This window comes from Lygodium microphyllum, chromosome 5 (genome assembly GCF_053477565.2).
Source record: "Lygodium microphyllum isolate KBCC chromosome 5, Lygodium_microphyllum_v1.1.10, whole genome shotgun sequence".
NCBI lineage: Eukaryota > Viridiplantae > Streptophyta > Polypodiopsida > Schizaeales > Lygodiaceae > Lygodium > Lygodium microphyllum.
The window spans coordinates 166,492,454-166,511,864 of NC_141139.1; the positions used below are offsets into that span (position 1 = coordinate 166,492,454).

Here is a 19,411-nt window from a genome sequence, read left to right on the forward strand (position 1 = left end):
ACTCCAACTGCTTTAGATCTATTGCCCAAGAATGTTAGATCATTACCCCAATCCTCTATTACTCTAGCATTTCTCATCCATGGCCTCCCCAGTAGGATATTATAACCCACTCCCTTCATGACTATGAAGTTTACAAAGAATTGGATTCCTGCTATCTTTAGTGGCCAATTCTTTAGGAATCCAACGGGTCTAACCTTCATTCCATTTTGCTAGGGTGACATTGAACCTTGCAGTTTCCACTGGTGGGTTTCCCCAAGTTTACAAGACAACATGACTAAGTACACTGACTCTTGCTCCCATGTCCACTATCCCCTTTCGTGTAGTATCTCCTAAGGCAACGATAGGTAAGACTACATGCATCTCAGTGCCCTAAAAGGCGTTTACTTGTGGGGACCTAGACACGGGATTCAATGTTAGGCTCGGTATGTGTGCCATAGCATCGTGGTCTGGAAGGTTTTGTGGCTTATGGTCATCACTGTGTTCTACACATCTCTTCAACTCTTGCCAAAGTGCGGGGTTTTTCCTAAGCAGTTCTCCCAATGACACTGTCACAGGAGTCATTGTGAGTGTTGCTAGCCAGCCACTATCCCTCTTTCCCTTCTCAGTTTCGTGGATTCTTTGCCAATCTTCTTGAGTTGTTTGTGTATTCCTGGTGGCGTTATCTCTCCTGCCTTCAGGAATGAAGGTGAGGCTGGTGGGCTCGTGGTTGAGAATTTATCAACCTCCTCCTCAACTATAGGCTCGGTATATTGAAGGTGTGTCTGGGATTCCCTTATCCATTCCTTGACGTTATCTGCAACTTTTAGCTATTTGTTGGGATCATGGTACTCTCCAACTTTAGTGCTTCCCTTCTCTTCCGTCTTAGGAGCAGATATTTCTACTTCAGCATCCCCAACTTGCTTACCTTTGGTTAATGTGGTCTCACTCTCAATTTTGAGTGTTATTTTTGCCTCGGTTCTTTCTTCTGATGTCGTTGATTTTTCTTCCCTATAGAGGATGCATCTAAGTTGCTAGGCCCTGGTAGTGAGATATCGGCCTGCTTCGTTTGAGCTCGTGTCATGACTTTCAAGGGTATAGGTGTGGCATCTTTGTCACTTGTCTAAACACAAAAGGGCCCTAGTGGCATAGATGGTACAATTTCCAAGCTAGTGGAATTTCCTTGCTTCTTTTCAAGGCAGCAAGATGAGACATTCCCTAGATGGCCACAAGTCCAACATGCTATGGATCCCTAGTTTTAAGTTTCTCCTAAGTCTCTTCCTCTTCCTCTGCCTAAGGTCATGATTGCCACTAGTCTATAGTCCATCAATATTGGATTTCTTTCTTCATCGTAAGAAACATAAGGATTCAAATAAGATTCTTTGTCTAGGGGTTCTTCCACCAAGTGCACTGGGGCTTCACTCGATGGATGGGTAATGATGGGTACAAGAGGTTTAGGGATCCCTATAGGGTTAATATCTATCCTTGGTGAAACTAGCTTTGAGTCATTGGGTGCGGGGGGTGCCAAGGGGGCTCCCCTTCCCAAATAGTGTTGTCTACCCCTAGATAGTAAGGTTGGTTTAAGGTTGCTGGTAAGGCAACCATCTTGGCAACCAAGTGCATGGAACATGATCAAATCTTCCACAATTAGTGCAAGGCTTTGCTCTGGGACTGGGGCATTCAGATGGTAGGTGATTTCCTCCACAGTGCACACACTGCACGTGGGGTCGCATAGGTCTTTGCATTGACTCTTGCAATCTATCCACCTTCACTTTCAGATCAACTATAGCTTGGGTTTGATCGATATTCTTCCCTTTCTCCCATTTGTCAGCGATCATTCATTCACTAGTTGCTACCACTCGCTCAGTGTTCCTAATTGCATTGCTACCCTGTTATGTTGTTTGAGAGCTTCTCTCCCTAAGCAAGTCATCTACTCCTCGGATAGCTTCCTCGAAGACTCTTGCAAGCACGTCTCTCTGTATGTTCGAGTTGCTTACCCGGGCCTTATATAGCTCTTCATTGCAAATCCTATTAATGGACGCTGTTGAGATCTCTCTCTCATTGGGTCGCTCAGTTGCAGGTATCCTCTTATAGAGGCTCCTCACATAGGTAACATAGTCTCACATGTCCTCTGTGTCCTTCTAGCTAACATTCATTAGTTGAACGATAAGGTTATCGGAGTATCCTACCTCTGAGAATCTCTTGCTGAAGAGATCTTTCAGTTGGGTGAATTCATTGCACTCAATGTTATCTACGCTGGTGAACCAACTCCGTCCCTTGTCTCTTAGGCACAGACCGAATGCTTTTGCTCGTTGAGCAAGGTCCATGAGATTATTCGCCTCGCACACTTGCTCAAACTACTCGACAAAGCTGTAGGGGTCACTCCTTGCCTAGTATTTATCAAGCTGCTTTGCCACTATGGGATTTTTGTTTGGCTTCTGGAGTTTGGGGTGACTCCCAACCAAACTAGCAATACTACTCTGTTTGGCGCTAGTAGTGTCTAGCAATCTCTTAGTGAGTAGCTCGCTTAGTGTAAGATCAGTTTCTAGAATTCTCTCCCTACCGCCATTGCCTCCCGTTCTATTCTACCCGATATGGCCATGATCTTATGAATCTCGTTGAGTTCCCTCTCATGACATAGCCTCTAAGCCTTTTGCTCCTGATTATAATTTGCCATGAGTTGCAATGCCATCCGTGCCAGACTCCTCTCTTCCTCAAGGTTGGCTACAATGTTTGCCAATGATCTTCCGTGACGTGTTATCCTTGTTTACTAGTTGTATTGTGTAACAAGTCGTCAGATGTTGTCGGAGTGCTCAACCATACTAAGGTCAAGGTCCAAGTCTAGGCTATTCTCATTTGGGACAGTACATGCCATGGTAGTTGCCTCTTGACCCATTAAAGCATCTACGAGGTCAACTAAGTAAACTAGGGGCATATTCCTAATCCTAGTGAGTCTCCCCTTCACTTGGGGCAATGTGATGGTTCGGTCTTCTTCATGTCTTTGTCCTTGGTTTTCTAGTTTTCTTCTTATTCCTAGGTCATACTCCTATTAGTGGGTTCAATTCTCTTATTAATGTCTTGGTGTGTTCCTTCTTATTGCAAACAACTCTCAACAAATGTGTGTGGTGTCTATTTTTGTGCGCACTGTAAAATCAAGCTTTTAGCTTTCAAATGCACTTCAAGTGTTAAAATAATGTGAGGTGAGAATGCTAGATAAACAATGCAGCTCTTGCTCTCCCCTCATTCTGATTTTGGCCAAACATGGCTCTAAGCACAATTGATGGCCGCTCTCAAGGGCTGATTGGATCTCTACTGCGTCTCCTAGCTTGGTCAGGGTAATCAGGGTGGTCTACAGGTCAATTTGGGACACTAAGCGAGGGTGAATAGCTAACGAGTTAGCTAGCAGTCGCTTCTGTGTCGTTAGGTCATTGTTTCTTCCATTTCTCACGTCTAGAATCCTTCCAACTCGTATGTAAGGCTTTTGAAGGTTCGTCTCCAAGTTTGTATCAAGGTTTGAGGATGTCAATTTTGCCTAATTTCGCATTCGGTCCAAGTGGTCTGAATTGCAGAGGTCCGAGTCCCAGACCCGAGGCCAAGTAGGCCAAATACAAATGGACCGAATGGCCGGATGGCCAAATGGCCAAGTCCTATTGTCTAAATGACCCATGGCCAGGTGGGTCGAATCTGAGTGTCCGAGTGTCTAAGTGTCCAAAGGGTGGCCATCCAAGGCTCAAACTTGTACGTGCGAGGCCAAGTGGTCTTGTCTGAATGTGGTCTTTGAGGCCGAGTTGTCCAAGTGGACACTAGTGACTAGGACGTCCGATTCTGCTCAAGGCTAGGTCGTTCAAAGCCAGTGATCACCGTTCAAGTGCGGTGGCAAGTTGTTGAATGATGAAAGGTCCTAAAAACCCTACTTGTACCTTACTAATAATTGCAACCAAGGTACTGACACTAATTAACAAGCCTCAAACATCTAGAATATACCTAGAGGGCTTGGGAATGCGGGAATGCGAATCAATGCACGGATCTGTGATCCTACCATGTAGCTCTCTCTCTCTCTCTCTCTCTCTCTCTCTCTCTCTCTCTCTCTCTCTCTCTCTCTCTCTCTCTCTCTCTCTCTCTCTCTCTCTCTCTCTCTCTCTCTCTCTCTCTCTCTCTCTCTCTCTCTCTCTCTCTCTCTCTCAACTAAATGCACACAAATGAGCTCTCTCTTTGTCCTCTTGGCCTCTCAAACCCCTGGTTATTCAATCTTCCACTCCCATTCTTCTCTCTTATGCATTGAAGCTCTATTTTTCCTGTTTTTTCCCTATTTTGGGCATGCTATCAGCAAACACCCTCTTGTGTATTTCTCTTATTTTTTCTTACATTAATGCATTCAAATCGCAAGCAACAACTCACACCACTCCAATCTACTTCTGTAAATCCAAAAAAAACATAAAAACTTACTTGCAAAGGAGATCAACTATCTCTTCAAGCCCCTTGCTTTCTACCTATCTCAAGCACCAATTCGGGGAAAACCCTACTTCAATGCTCGATTCAAAGTGCACAAGAACTCAAATATTGAATCCTTTGTCCTAGAAACAAAACCAAAATGTGAGAGCCTTTACTCGACTACAAGACCCACTTAGCAAGCTGAATGCCATGGCTACCTCTCACATAGCCATACACACTCTCGATCTCCTACGAGTGTAGTGAGCTTACCTTGATGCCCAAGTGAGTAGCCTCCTCTCTCAGTTACTCCAATAACTCCATGATCCAAGATGCGAGCTCAAGCAAGATCAACCCTCTACCTCCAAGCTCCATCCTCCATAGCCACGCATGCGAGACAAGAGAAGAGAAGAGAAGAGAAGAATAGAGGAGAAGATGGAGAGCTTCTACACCACGGTCCCTCACCCTCACTCACTCACTCCCTCACACTCACACTCACTCTCTCAAACACAAGCACAAACACAAGCAAGGAGAAGAGAAGAAGAGAAGAAGAGAGCCACTTTAGCCACACACCAAGAATGAGCTTCTCCATTCACGTTTTGTCTTTTATCATGCCCTCATTCCTTTAGGCACCCATCCCCTTTTTTTACATGACCGATCGTCTTAGCCAAAGTCTTCTTTCCTCATATCTTCCTTCTTTTCACAGTTATATTTCTCTTGCACTTCTAGATTTACAATTTGCATAAGAGGGAGCCTGGCACTCTTTCATAAAATGAATTACATTGTGTCGTGTGCTTTCCTTGATAGAATCTTCTATGCTTATAAAATGAATTACATTACGCCTTGCACTTTCCTTGTTAGAATATTCGGTGCACCTTGCTAGAATCTTCGGTCCTCTCCTACGTTTTTTTTTAGCTTGCCTTCTCTTCTATTTTTCTTGCATGGGCAAAATGAGCTCCTCTATGCACTTTTTGACTTGGGCTTCCTTGGTCTTCCTCGACTTCTTTTTGGGATGTATAGTCTGTAACATATTTGCAGCAGCATACACATCCATACATGACTCAAATCTCTTTTCTAGCAAACCAAAAACTAACTCAACTTTTTGAGCAAATCAAAAACCAACAAAGCTTCCTTGAATCTAGCCACTATTGGCTATCCCAACACTTCAAAATTAGATTATGATAATCCCCAACTAAGCCTCAATGGCTCTCTTAATATGAATACTTGTTTGACTTAAATTGAAGAGCTCAATGATAGGATTTGTGATTTCCAATCCAAACATAGGAAAAGGTGGTTATGACTTCAAGCTTTACCTAAACCTCTTAAGTCATAACCACCTTTTCCTATGAAATAAACAAAAACTATAAGATTGAAAAAGAGATTTTGCAAAACCCATGAATACAAACAAGAGATAGTTTAACAACTTATTAGGAAAAGAATCATTCTAAATCTTATGTGTAGGAGGTTAGGAAAAATGGAGGATAATTTCCATTATCTTCTTATGTATCTCCCCATCGACCGCTTCAAGTTGGTCGTATTGGCAACTTTGCAAATCAAGAGAGCTTCCAAGAGAAGTGTGAAGGTGTTTTCAGTGGGCATTCTAAATATAAATACAATAAAAATAAAAGTCTAGAAGATACAAAGTTAAAACCAAAAAAGCAAAGTAAATCTCGTTAATATATACCAAAACATTTTGTGCACAAACTTTTTAGTTAATTGTGTTATTAACTTGGTACAAAACATGACTTAGTTCATTATACAACATGTAAAGGTTTATATGTGCATGAGAAAATGTTTCAAAATTTCTTGAAAGTCTATTCTTTGAGATTGGTTATGAAACATCAATGTCATTTATTAAATGCTTATTCTTAATGAAGCTAAATATTTAGAAAAAATGGGAATAGGAGTTTCAATACATGGCCACATGGGTTGGGGACCAAGAGTGTATTTTGTTAAGATTGCTAGCTAGGACATGCCACAGTTATAAGAGCTTAATTCTGTTCTATGTCAGCCGTCAAAACTAGCGTAATAGAAAAAGAAAACCATGTGTGCTCTTTTTAAAAGAACCTTTGTCATAAAATGTATCAATGCACGTCCTCACTTAAGTATTATTAATTATAATTTTCTTTAAGCTGAAAATACCACAGGTCCTGTGGCCCAATGGATAAGGCGCCGGTCTACGGAACCGGAGATTCCAGGTTCGACCCCTGGCAGGATCGTAGAATGCCATCCATTTTGTGAATCCTTGACTACTGTGATATTTCTGTATGGTGGATATCGAATATGCACAAAACTTATAGAGAGTCCTTAGTATTCTCTGGCAAATCGATAATTTGCTCCGGAAAGAGCCAAGATTTTGATTTCATTTTCGAAGACATGTACTCCGATAAGCATGATCACACACATCCATGAGCAATAGAAGCTTTCATCACATTGTTGTTGCTCTACTTACAATCGTTGTTGGACCACATTTTCTGTCTCTGATGTTGGACCAGCCTTGACAAGATCCAAAGTTTGGCGTTGATCCTTCTCAACAAATTGAGAGCGAGGGCATGAAAAGAGTATACGATGGATGCCATGCGACCGTTTTGCCGTACAATAGTTGGGACTCGCAGATCAGAACTTGGAATAGTTGCTCGATGGCTTCTGCACATAAGGGTGACATAGGTGGACCGGACCAACACTAGAGTGTGTAAGGTGGCTTGGGAAAAGGTCTCCCCTTCTCTCCACAATGAAGACTTTAGAAGAAGAAACTGAAGAGTGTGGGAATCGAAGTTTTGTTTTTTGGAAGCATAGCCAAGACTGTTTAGGCTCGATGTGACATGCTATGTGATTACTTTCCTTTTCATTGATGCATCACAAGGGGATGGCTGTGCTTGGACCATCGGGACATATAAGCCTGTATTTTCTTTGAGAAACCTCATCTTCATGGGCAATGCGATCTCTGCTACAATTACAAAATACTGTGGTGGCCATGGATCAAACGTCAGCATCATCAATCGGTTGGGTCTTCCAACGAAAAGAAAAGGGATGCATCTCATGCATCAAGATACAAAAACCACTGAATGGTCCATTGACCATGAAAACTAATGTGAAATGAGTAAATGTGGCACGTTTTGGAGAATGGCTTTAGGACTGCCGATTCTATTCTTTCCTATCGCCCTCCCGATTCTTGCATGCCAATCCTCTTAGTCTTGGCCCCAAAAGCGAGCAAGGTTTTTTAATCCTTTACATTCATACTTGTACCGATGGTGGGTTTTCTCCCGCTTTGGGACTTGCCCCACGCACACTCTGTATCACTTTGAAAACCACGTGTGAAAGGGCCAAAGAAAGAACGCCTTGGGCCCGTAACTCTCCTTGCACTATACTTTTGATACCGCTACTTTTTTTAAGTGCAAAAGATTGCACGTAACTCCTTTTAGCATGCTCTTAAAATGCATACGCACTGGCAGATTAGTGGCCTAAATCACACATTTATCTCGACCGTCAAGAAACCCACTAGCAATGGCCACTTAAGACTATATCAACGCTTCTTTTGAAGTACTAAGAGCTCTCTCTTACATGCACGTGCACCCAAGAGGAAACTCGCGGAATATGATTATGTAGCCCTTATCTAAGATATCCAAAACTTCTATAACGCATTTGCAAGGCATAAGAACTCTAGTCATATTCCAGAAAAACGCAGAATGCATTCCGTTTCTGCATTAGAAGCTCTAATACGCATGATGTATGTATCGAAGGGCATAAGGTCAGGAGCCTTACGGCAAGGACCAGGGTGCCCAAAAAAGCTTGGGAACCTGCTTTGCTATTTTGGTTCTTGGATGCTATCTATGTTATTATAGTTGTCATATGATGTCACATCTGCTCTATGAGTTTGCTATCTGGCACTGGTCGTCTTCTAGCAACACTCCCTTGAGGCTCTTTGTCAGCCAAATGGCTGTTTCTCTAGGGGAGACCTTCCCCCTCCCAAAGGGTTTGAGGACGATTGAGAGCTCCTCCAGCCTCTGCTGCTGCAAAAGCTGTGCACTCAATTCCAACAGTCCTTCCAATGCCTCTGCCCTTTGCTGGAAGGACTTCACATCAATCCCTTTGGCCTTTGCCATGTTTTGCCCTTGCAGCTGTTGCTGATGATGATGCTCCCATGATGGAAGGGTCTGACTTGTACTGGTGGTGGCATTTTTGCTGCCATTGCTGCTTGAAACACACGTGTTCGATGATATCTCCATCTCCGACCGTGGCAAATCGAGCAGGTTATTGAAGTCTACTTCTGCACATGCCTCAATGTTGTTGCTGTTGCTGCTCCCTTGTACTCTGTGATCTGACCCAATTCTGAACGTGCTATGCCTGATCACATGTATCACATCATTGCACACTGGCCTTGCAGGTGTGGGAGCCCTCTCACAGACTTCAATGGTGCCTTTCTCTTGTGTCTTGTCCTCGTAACCATAATAGCTTCTTGGTGTTGTTTTATGTGATTCCTGAGCATCACTGACCCTTTCATCTCCATCTCTAGACGAATCTAGTATTTCAAGAGCCTCTTGGAACTTGGCCAGAGCTCCATCAGCTAAGGTCATTTTCCTTTCATGGCTTGGTATAGGTAGACTCTTCCTCAAAGGCAATGCATCTTGAGCATTGAGAGAGAACTGTGGTATCCGGTCCAGTCTAGGAGCATTGACAGAAACATCTGGTGACTGCAATAACACCGGTTTCTCCTTAAAGCCATGCTTTCTTGGTGGGGATGCTAATCTTTCAGCCATTGGGTGATGCATGTCAAAAACTGCTGCTGCAGCTCTATCTGGTATTGCTGCTATTCGACTCTGCACCGATGCTTTTGTAGTTTGAGAGGGATTGTCCCGAATGGAATCCCGACCTTTAGGAGTTGTGTGGCTTGGGCTGCCAGCAGCTAGAAGGTTCCGGGTGCTGATGGGAGAGGTGCTTCTGCGGGCAGAACTAGAAGGACCTCTACCCGGGAGTGGCAATGAGGCTCGGCGAGTTGTCCCACAGAGACCTGTCTTTTGCTTGCTCAGGCTTATCCGCTCATCTGGCCGAAGGCTCTTCCCAGGTGAAGCCTCGCCTCCAGGATGCTGCAGGTATACATACACTACCCACCATAAGCTCAAGGAAAAATCAATCAAGACGGAACAGCAGAGCTGAGCAACTTTACCATATGTCTTCCTTGATGTGCCCGTTTGGCTGAGTCTGGTTTAGAGCATGGGGTCCCAACAACTCTGTTTGGAGTCCTTGGGCTAATCACAGGTGATAATCTTTTGCTGGCACGTCCAGACGAGCCAGGAGAAGTTCTTGTCTGATGTTTTCCAGAGACTGCTTCCTCTTTAGCATTGACTTGGCAATCACGCTTTTCTTCAAGGATACGTTGTGTGGTCCTCTTCTCAGGCTCATCAAACCAGGCTGCATTCTTATAAGCATTGGTACCATCTGTTGAGGAAATATAATCTTGAGTTGATATCCTGTTTGCATCCTTGTATTGAAAAAGAGGCCAGTCACAAGGCTCTATCCCATTGAGATCCAGCAGCAAGTTTTCCGAATCCAACATTGGCACACCTGAGGTTGTGAAATCATAGTCCTTCCTCTGAGAATTGCTTCTTCTAATCATACTACTCATGTGACTGCTGTACATGCTTTCATCACCAGTATCATCAGGAAAACTTTGTGGTGGTCTCTGGGAAGAAGCCCTATACCGAAGTTCCGCTTGCAGCCGGCATTGGTTGACAAAAGGTTGTAGATGCGGATGCTTGAGTAAGTCAGAGGCCTGCCAGTTGAATGATGCATCAGAGATTAGTTAAAGTGCAGCAATGTAAGACAGAAGAGTGGTAACAGTAAGAACATATGAGCAATGGTCATATGGATAAACCCATTGTTATTCATGAGACAATGGATATTTGCTGCCAGCTTACTTACACTTGGCCGATGCTCAGGGTTCTTTCTTAGCATACTTTTAATGATACCCTTTCTGCAAAAGATACAAATATGTGAGACAAGAACATACTTGATGAACTACACTTTGCGACAGCCGATAGAAAAGACTGAGCTGATGCATGCGGAACTTTTCTTACAGGGGGGACGAATACATAGCAGGTATTGGTCCAATTGTAGATTTGTTAATCTTGCTTATGAGCCCCTGCATATCCTGTACTCGAAACAAACCACGATGCATTATGTTCATTAGTTTACCCTGGTCTTATATTTGCATGGCAAGGATTCATTTGTAAGGGAAGTTCGTAACCACAATAATCACCTTCAGATATAAACTATTGAAAATAATAATAGAGAATTCACAGCAGTAGAAATTTTGATTTCAGTTTGGCCATGAGCGCATTGCAATTAGTAAAGAAGTAGGACTTGCACCAACAATACAACAAAAGCTCAAGGAAAGTTCATTATGTAGACAGAACAAGCTTTTCTTTCAAAGGAACTTTATCAAAAGACAATGACAGGACTGAGATACAGAGACAGAGAGAAGGCACTTCTTTTAAGTTTTTCCCGCTAAAATGAGGAACAAGACCAAAAACAAGGGACAGCGCAGTAAATGGGCATCATTACCACCATCAGCTCTTGATTTACATACAATATTCAGACACACAAGAGCATGTTTGTAGGAACAGAAATGGACATCGTGAGTATCAGCTCTCGACTTACAGATACACAAGACTGTTTTACGATATGACTGTGTAACTCATATACAATAAGAATCGTGGGAACTAGAGATTCAAGTGAACTTACAAAGGCTTTGAAGGCAGGCTTATGAGCAGTCATTTCATACATGCAGCAGCCTGTAGAATGCACTTTATTTCATCAGTACAATTTCTCAATATTTACACAATCAACTGCTGAGAAATACCCTAACAGAAGCAACATCACCTAGCGACCAAATATCAGACTTGAATCCATAAGGAATATCTGCCAGAAGTTCTGGACACATATAATTTGGTGTCCCCACCACCTACAAAGCAGGAATGGCCACAAACTGAGCTTGAGCATAAATGTTGTCGTCACAATTGACACAGAAAAATATAGAAAAAGTGTAACTGAGCCATCCCAAGAACCTAAACCAAACTTCCTACCCGACCAACAGCCAAGGAAAGTCAAATGCACGACAGGTATGATAAACTCACCGAAGAGGTGAGATCATCTGCCTTCAACATTTTCGCTAAGCCAAAATCTCCTGCAAATTGTTAATCAGAATAGTGCTCCCTCGACACTGAACTGTTGTTGAGCCCTTGCCAACTATGAAAGACAAGACAACATCACCCATCTCACCTAGTCTGATATCCTGATCCTTTGTCAAGAATATGTTTGAACACTGCAATGGAGAAAATGTTAAATCAACTTTTCAGAAAATGTTGTCAACTTCTTTAACACGTCTCTTCGGTAGAACCACATACTTTGGAAGAGCCTTTACAACAAAATACCAGATCTATTCACCTTAAGATCCCGATGAAGTATATGGTTTGAATGGAGATGATCAACGGCCAGCAAAAGCTGTGCCAACCACTTGCACAACTTCTGTTGAAGAAAAAGGTTTTCATCCGGAGAAAGGGAGAATCAAGACGTTGCACAACTTAGAGTCCAAGTATTCACAGAAACAAAGATGACAATCACTTCAGCACTTGAAAATCATGTGGCTTTATCTAGCAGATAGTAAGCCATAGTATACAGACACAAACCTCTTCAGAGAAGTACACTCCATTACACTTTCTGATTAAATCAGCCCTGCAACCCAGCAATAGCAGCAAAACTGCATTAGGATCATTGTGGTACCTGTACGTTTGAAGTCTATGTTTCGTTTTATACAGATGGCAAGATGCCAAAGATTCGGCTCTATAGAAGACAAGCACTTACATGTCTCCACCCTCACAGTATGATAAAACAATGCACACATAGCACCCCTGACATACAGCAAACTTAAACCGTCAACTAAAAAGACTTTTAAGCTCTGAAAGACCAATTTTGTTAAAGAATATGACAAAAGTTCAGGAAAAACGTTTCAAGGCCGCTAGAGACTGTGAGAGTGGCAAGTCCGACCTTTTCAACCCAAGATTCTTTGTACTCCACTATGTATGGATGGACCACCGTGGAGATCAATGCCATCTGGTCCCAAAAAAAAAGAAAGATCATGAGCTAGAAAGTCATGCCCACGAGCAAAGAAGTAAAGCAAAGCTAAACCGGTACCTCCTGGTGAGCTGATCTGCGGCATCTGTCTGTCTGACGAGCAAGACGTATTTTCTTGAGAACATATCTGCTCTCAGGACATAACAACAATCATGGCCAGGGGAAATCAAACAAAGCGTATACAACTTTCAGAGATAAGTGAAAATGTTACTTTTTCTTCTCCAGCTTGTGAAAAACCAAAATTGCAGAGCCAAATGCTCCCCTCCCAATCTGTTCCATTATTTCATATTGTTCCATTTTAGAAGAAGTAGACTCTTTCATGTTGACAGGGCGCTTTGCTTGGGAATTCAACGCGAATTCATCAATCATTAACAGGTTCTTCGACCAGTTTCCAGCTCAAGACTGCAACCCCTGTACACATAAGGAGGAACTAGTTTGAACTTCGTAATCAATGCACTACGTCAAACACACAGCTAGAAGCTCAACTCCTCTAGACATTAAGGATGAACTGGAAAAACCAGAGTCGCAAGATAGGTCAAGGCACTCTGGCGAGTGGACAGCACATAGAATTGAGCCAGCTCATCGCGATAAATGATGTGAGAAAAGAATTATTGTCAATGAGCGAGTCTGAATCAGAGTTCATCAAAATTTGGGGAACTCTGCTAGTCTGAGAAGGTATAAATTATCACAAATTTCAGCAAAGAAAGCCAAGTGGGAGTGTAGCTGTGTAAGTCTATTCTATATGCATGTTCGGCCGATCACAATCAAGAGAAAGCATTAGACAAAAGGATGACGATAGAACGGAATGGTGATGGGGCAGGAGAGTCAGCCTTTGACGCGAGAGACGAAGAAGAGAAGATGCGGTACAAGGCCCCATAGCGGTTCCATACCTACAAACAGTGGGACCTAACTACAAGAAAAGAATGTATATAAAAGGCGCATGAATAATAACACAAAGGCAGGAGAAAGGCGGGCGACAAAACAACACGAAGCTAAAGGCAACTAAAGAAAGAAAGACAAATACCACTGATGATGGCATGAATCAGAATCAATCACCTGCTGATGATAGCACAGCAACAACTCAAAATGCCATATTTCAATCCAAATGTCGTATTGCCGTTGCCACAAACGACAAGCTGCGTTTCTCCTTTTCTTTCTTTTTTCTTTTTTGATTGTTTATGGCATATCAGTTTTCAAGCGCGACTCGCGAGTCGCCATAGGCGCGAGCGATGAACTGCAGCAGGGTCTCTCACATGCAGCACGCAACGGCTTTAAACGCCTCTCTCTGGGTGAGCGAGCAGCAAAGTTGCAAACATTTGACATCTAGGGCGAGTACCATAAGCAGGGATGAAGATGCGTTTTTTTTCCCCTCACAGTTTTAATGCGGTGAGGTCGGTGAAATGATGATGATGAAGAGCGAGAGCTTTTAAGCCTGCAAGCAAGATTGTTGTGTGAAGCAGAGAGAATAGACAACGCTTTTTGAAATTGGAAAGAAAAACGGCGCGGGCTGGAGTGAGTAGCTCGCAAGTGTTTAAATTTTTGTTGCTTCGTGTAGAAGCCCCTTTCTGGTCTATTTTTGGAATTCTTTTTAACTGTTTTGTGGTTTCTGATCACCATAGCCAATCTCACAAGCGAGAGCGAGGCCTCGGAACCCTGCAATTTGAAAAGAAAAAAATGGATTGTCTGTTCTCTCGCACGAGTATGCAATGCTCTCCGACTGTCTCCTTGCCGCAAGGCCCCGCATCAACCATAACCTATCATCGTTTCATCCTATCCATCCTACCGCATGAAAGCCTTTGCACAAACATGGGAAATCTAAGCCTGTGGGAATGTAGTCTCCTTGCAGCAGACTTGATGAAGCTCTCGCACTCCATCGTTTTCACGCTATCTTACAAAGTAAAGCTTTGCACGCGCACAAGAAAAACAAAAATGCATCTTCGTCTGTGCTTATACCTATCAGTCTCACCTCGGCTGTCAAACATTGAAGCTTTCTCTTCTGCATCGATGGAGCCTTCGACTGTCTGGAACGATCGTCAATAAGAAGGCGTGAAATGCGAGCTCTGCGAGATGGAAAGCGCAAGCACAGAATACATACAATGAGACTGGAAAGTGAAAATAAACCTGAGGAATCTATAAAGAAGAAGAAGTGCTAGTAGTAATAGTAGTAGTACTAGTAGTAGTAGTAATAGTAGTAGTAGTAACAGTAACAGTAACAGTAGAAGAAGAAGAAGAAGAAGAAGAAGAAGAGAGAATAACCTGCAATGCCATGGCTCTAGCCATTAACGAGCTCGAGGTTTTGAACAGGAAAGAGGTTTGAGAGGTGAAAGGTGAAATAGTGAAAGCTTATTTTTTGTGAGATAAAGTAGGTTGTTCTTCTTCTCTTTGGAGAGAGAGAGAGAGAGAGAGAGAAGCTTAGACTTGTGAGCAAGTCTAGGAGCTTTTCCCTCACCTCTGCGTTTTCTTTTGGTTTTTTCACCAACCCCCATGCATAAATGTTGTCCTCCCAAGTTTGAACTTTTAAACTTTCCCCCCTTTGCCCTTCCTTTTGTTTCAAACATTCCATCACTTTCTTCTACCATTGCGTCCCCCCCCACCCGAGTGCATGTTAAAGGCTCGTTTTGAATAGGCCCTACCACAAGAGCCTCAAAGCCCATTGCGTTCCTTAAAGCTTGTGGGCTGTACACTCATTCAAATAGATCCATACATAGGAGCGTCTTTAAATGCACAAAAGATAGAAGTATGTTGAACAACCTTGAAACATATGTACAAACCTAGAGAGAGTGGGAGAAGACAAATGATGCCAAGGGACCTTCTCCTAGGATTCTCACACCAACCCAATTTGATTAAGCGAACTAAGTGACTTCGCCAATTTGGTGGACATTCATGGTCTGGCCCAAGAGGTAAGTTGCAAGGTGCCCATCAACCCTATAAGACATGTTTTTGACGTCTATGAGAAACTAGCACTCATTGGATCTTGTCATGGTCTCCTCATCCTCCTTTGGAAAACATAAGAATCTAGATCATGCATAATTAGATTGCCACTATTTAGGAAGTGCAATGCACCCAATACATGCTTAATGAATACTTTTGCTTTTTATTCAAAACCGCATAAATTGGTAGGGCCACAATGATTGTAGGACATTGGATGATTAGAATCAATTGTTGTCCTTGCAAAGACAGTTAAAGAACTTCCACTCAAATAACCCTGAGCACATGACTGTGCCAATGTTGGTAGAGTATTTTTATTCCTAAATACCCTTATGCAATCAATTGGTCACTTTCTCTCCACTCATTCTAACAAGGAGAGGGCCGAATTAACTTCAGCACATGCACGAGCATGTTTCTCTTCATCCAACATTTGGTGCTTGGAACCATAGAGCTATTTACAAAGACCTCCCTAACTCCTACTTTCACTCCAATCCAACTAGCCACTTCATGAAGGATTGCCCCATAAAAACTAAAGCTCAATCACAATCAAGACAAATAGAGAAAGATATTAAGCAACACTCTAGAAAGATGTAGAAGGTTCCCACATGGTACAAAGGAAAGGCATGAAAAAAGCCATAGCCAATTAGATGGATTATGTAAGAATAGAACGCCACATTGTAAACACCTTGAACAACCCTTTTGAGGCTTTGGCCTTGTAAGTCAATGTTGACAAGGAAAAGAAGAATCAATCAATAAAATAAAAGCTAGTAGCTATAGAAGGGGAATCTTCCTCGAAGTTAGTTCGAGAAGAAGTTGTTCCAAACTCCCAATCACCACTAAAAAAGGTGTTGTTACAAAACGGCCTAGCTTTTCCACTAGATGTTGACAACATAGATGGCATCATATAGTGAAAACTTGCAACTCTGGACCTTTGCCACAAAAAGAGGCTTATTACCTCAAGCATTGAATGCAATAGATCGAGCTTATACACAAAAGAAGAGAAAAATAATCATCTCTAATTAGAGATCAATTACAATGCTAAACATTGTCTATTAAATATTTCTTAAATGAATAATGTTGAGTTTCTTGTAAAAAGAGTGGTGGTACACAAAAGGTAATAAAAATAAATTGGAGACCAATTAGACTTCTAAACATTGGCTAGTAAATATTTACAAATAGCAAATAGCATAGTGTCTGCACCTATTTTCTCAAGCTCCTTCCCTACTTAATAGTGGCACCCAATAGCTCACGTGGCTCTTGGCACTTGGATAACTAACTTGACAAACTCCTCGGCATCTTTGGCATGTGTTAGGGCATCGCTTGGAGCTCCCTAACTTTAGCTATTAGCTGAATATTCAGACAGACTTGCTATCACAGAGACCAATAATTGTTTATTTTCTCAAACTTGGAGCTACATGTCCCTATCGATGCCCATTTGATACCCCAATGCTTGGAGGATGTTATGGCCATGCATTGCAATGCTATTGACCCTAATTTGAGCTAAAATACCTTAGGATACACATAGATTATATTGCTATAATCAATAGGGCAGCAAGCCATTTATTAAGGACACTCAATGCCCATTGCCACTTGATGCTAAATGGGTATACTACTTGGATGTCTTGATGCCTAGCATTGATGCTATGTTTACGAGGATGTTTGAGATCTGCATTGAGTGGCATTTGATGTCTTGAAGCTTTGGTTAGTGACTGTCACTTACGGGCTTGAGGATTTACTACATGTATAGTTCCTAAGTGTATGGTATTGATGCATCTTAGCTTCCAAATGCTTATGTACTTCATGTATTGAGCTTGACTTCTCATCTATCTTTCGGTTTTGCTTCAATGGGAGCTACTTGACACTTGGATCTCTGCATTGAGCTTTCGACTTTTGTAGTTGAGCTTGAGCTTACTTCATTGAGATAGTGGGGCTTTCATCTTATGTATATGCTCTCTGGATGCTACTTGGATCCTGTTACTTGCCTAGTGGGCTTATTACATTCTTGCTTTGGCATAGCACCTATCTTTGTCAGTGTGCTATCAGTAATGTATCCACTCTGTTGGGCTATGTATTGGGCTGCATTACCCTTACTCAGTTGGTTATGCATTTGGCAATTCTCTTCAATTATTCTGGAGACCTACTACATGCACGATGTTTAAGCCCGTTGGATGTATCTCTCTCCGATACATTGAGTTTGACAATTCTCAGTACTAGTGACATACTCGGTCATTGCTAACTACTCATACACTATCTCGTTTTGTTGTTGCTGGATATACCTCGTAGTTGGAGCTTTGATTTTTTGCATTGCTTACCTACACTTGGTTTTGGATTTACTGTTGTATTTACTTCAACATGCTATAATTACAATTTTAGCTGTGTTTATGAGAGCTGACACTTTGTCTTAATAGTTCATTGGTTGTAGTTAGCAGACATCTCACTATTTTGGTAGTTTCTCTTGCTTAGCCCTTGCCTTGGATGTAATTTTAGGGCTGATTTGCAATAATTTACAACCACCTATCTTCTTATACTATGCTTTCATATCTTGAAATCATGGCTAGTGGATCAAATGACAATGCTATCTTTAACATTAACAAATTGAATGGCACTAATTACAACTATTTGAAGGCACAAGCATAGCAAGTTTTGGTGGAGAAATTGCATATTGTTGTGACATGAGGGTGTCAAGCTTGAATGTTTTGATGCAAAGAATTGGGCTAAATTGGAAAACTTATGTAAATCTACAATCATTTTGTCACTCTCTTAGTAGGTATTCTATAATGTTGTCTCTAAAGGATAAACTACTTGGTAGTTACAAGAGAAGATCTATAAAAGAGGGGATTTCCATGTCTGTCCACTTAAATGAGTTTTATTTTGTTTTCAGCCACTTATCTTTGTAGGGGATTGACTTTAAGGACAATCTTCTATTACTATTATTCTTATTGGTTACATTGCTTGAATCATGGGACACATACCATACTGCTATGTGTGCAAATATGCCTAGTGATGTGCTGAAATTACAGGATATAGAGGATGCATCATTGAATGAAGAAACTAACTAAAAGAATGTTTATACTTTTTGTAGCTCCCATGCTTTAACTGTGAGAGGCAATAATGGAGAGACTCTTAAAAGTCTCATTCTCAGTCATGTAGAGAGTCTCATAGTAAGTCACATGGCTATAAGTCAGCATTGGCTTGTTATTATTGTGGGAAGCAAGGTCATATTCAATTGTAGTGGCATAAAATGCATGACAACAAGTGTAAGGAAGGGGCAAAGGGAAAAGTGTAGGAAAAGAACGATGATCGTAACATTGTCCCCAGCAAGTCTAACATCAAGATTGAAGAGATTAATGTAGTGCAAACTAATTATGATGATCATTACATACTTGTAGCTTCTTCTCTTAATGTTTTGCAATTAATTGATGCCTCGCCATCTATGCTTAATGTTGGCTAATTGATTCAAGGGCTTCATTTCATGTTACTGCTCATTGAAAACGGTTTCACTCCTATCACAACATGACAAGATGTATCAGATTGGGTAATGACTTGGCATGTCTATACTATGTTCCAACTTTAACCAAAAGCCTACTCTCTGCTGGATAGTTGGATGATGGAGGTGACATTGTCTCTCTTAGCGATTCCTCATGGAAGATTACATGTGGGAATCTTGTTCTAGCATGAGGTGCCAATTCTAGCACTCTTTATCTCTTACTTGTATTTGGGTCTATTGACCACGTTTTGGTATTGGTAGAGGTTTCAGTACCATATGTATCATTATGGTATTGTCATCTTGGGTACATGTCATTAAAGGGAATGAAAATGCTTTCCCATTTGTAGTATCTTCCATCCCTTGACTATAAATATTTTTATTCTTGTGATCATTACCTTATGGCAAGCGGACATGTAGTATCTTCCATCCCTTATGGCAAGGGAGTATGTATCTAAAGCATTT

General features: G+C 41.8%; 1 protein-coding gene and 1 non-coding gene across 4 annotated transcripts; one reads left to right on the plus strand and one right to left on the minus strand.

Moving 5' to 3' along the window:
* Positions 1–6,550: 6,550 nt before the first annotated feature.
* TRNAR-ACG (transfer RNA arginine (anticodon ACG)) lies at positions 6,551–6,623 on the plus strand. The gene has a single exon. It is a non-coding gene; the product is annotated as a tRNA-Arg (tRNA).
* A 560-nt stretch (positions 6,624–7,183) lies between these two features.
* Positions 7,184–14,943, minus strand: LOC148036653 (serine/threonine-protein kinase Nek3-like). 3 transcript variants are annotated; one of them, XM_087678691.1, is made up of 16 exons: positions 14,791–14,943; positions 14,501–14,594; positions 12,746–12,945; positions 12,595–12,661; positions 12,448–12,513; positions 12,265–12,311; positions 12,090–12,135; positions 11,848–11,928; positions 11,683–11,725; positions 11,538–11,587; positions 11,284–11,365; positions 11,146–11,195; positions 10,479–10,552; positions 10,324–10,375; positions 9,569–10,174; positions 7,184–9,488 (listed from the first exon to the last, which is right to left on the minus strand). In XM_087678691.1, the coding sequence occupies exons 3-16, from the start codon at positions 12,901–12,903 to the stop codon at positions 8,271–8,273; spliced, it is 2,640 nt and encodes an 879-aa protein (XP_087534817.1). In that variant the 5' UTR covers positions 12,904–12,945; positions 14,501–14,594; positions 14,791–14,943; the 3' UTR covers positions 7,184–8,270. The 3 variants fall into 3 exon arrangements, with proteins under 3 accessions (XP_087534817.1, XP_087534818.1, XP_087534819.1); XM_087678692.1 differs by having other exon boundaries at positions 14,488–14,594; XM_087678693.1 differs by lacking the exons at positions 14,501–14,594; positions 14,791–14,943 and adding an exon at positions 13,591–13,768.
* Between the last annotated feature and the right edge of the window lie 4,468 nt (positions 14,944–19,411).

What these genes read in the sequence shown, in the direction of transcription:
- LOC148036653 (XM_087678691.1), bottom strand. Translation starts at nt 12,903, where the DNA reads ATGATTGATGAATTCGCGTTGAATTCCCAAGCAAAGCGCCCTGTCAAC. An exon ending in AGCCTGCCTTCAAAGCCTTT is followed by an intron (nt 10,553 to 11,145) that starts GTAAGTTCACTT and finishes TTTCGAGTACAG; the next exon opens with GATATGCAGGGGCTCATAAG. An exon ending in GCTATGTATTCGTCCCCCCT is followed by an intron (nt 10,376 to 10,478) that starts GTAAGAAAAGTT and finishes TATCTTTTGCAG; the next exon opens with AAAGGGTATCATTAAAAGTA.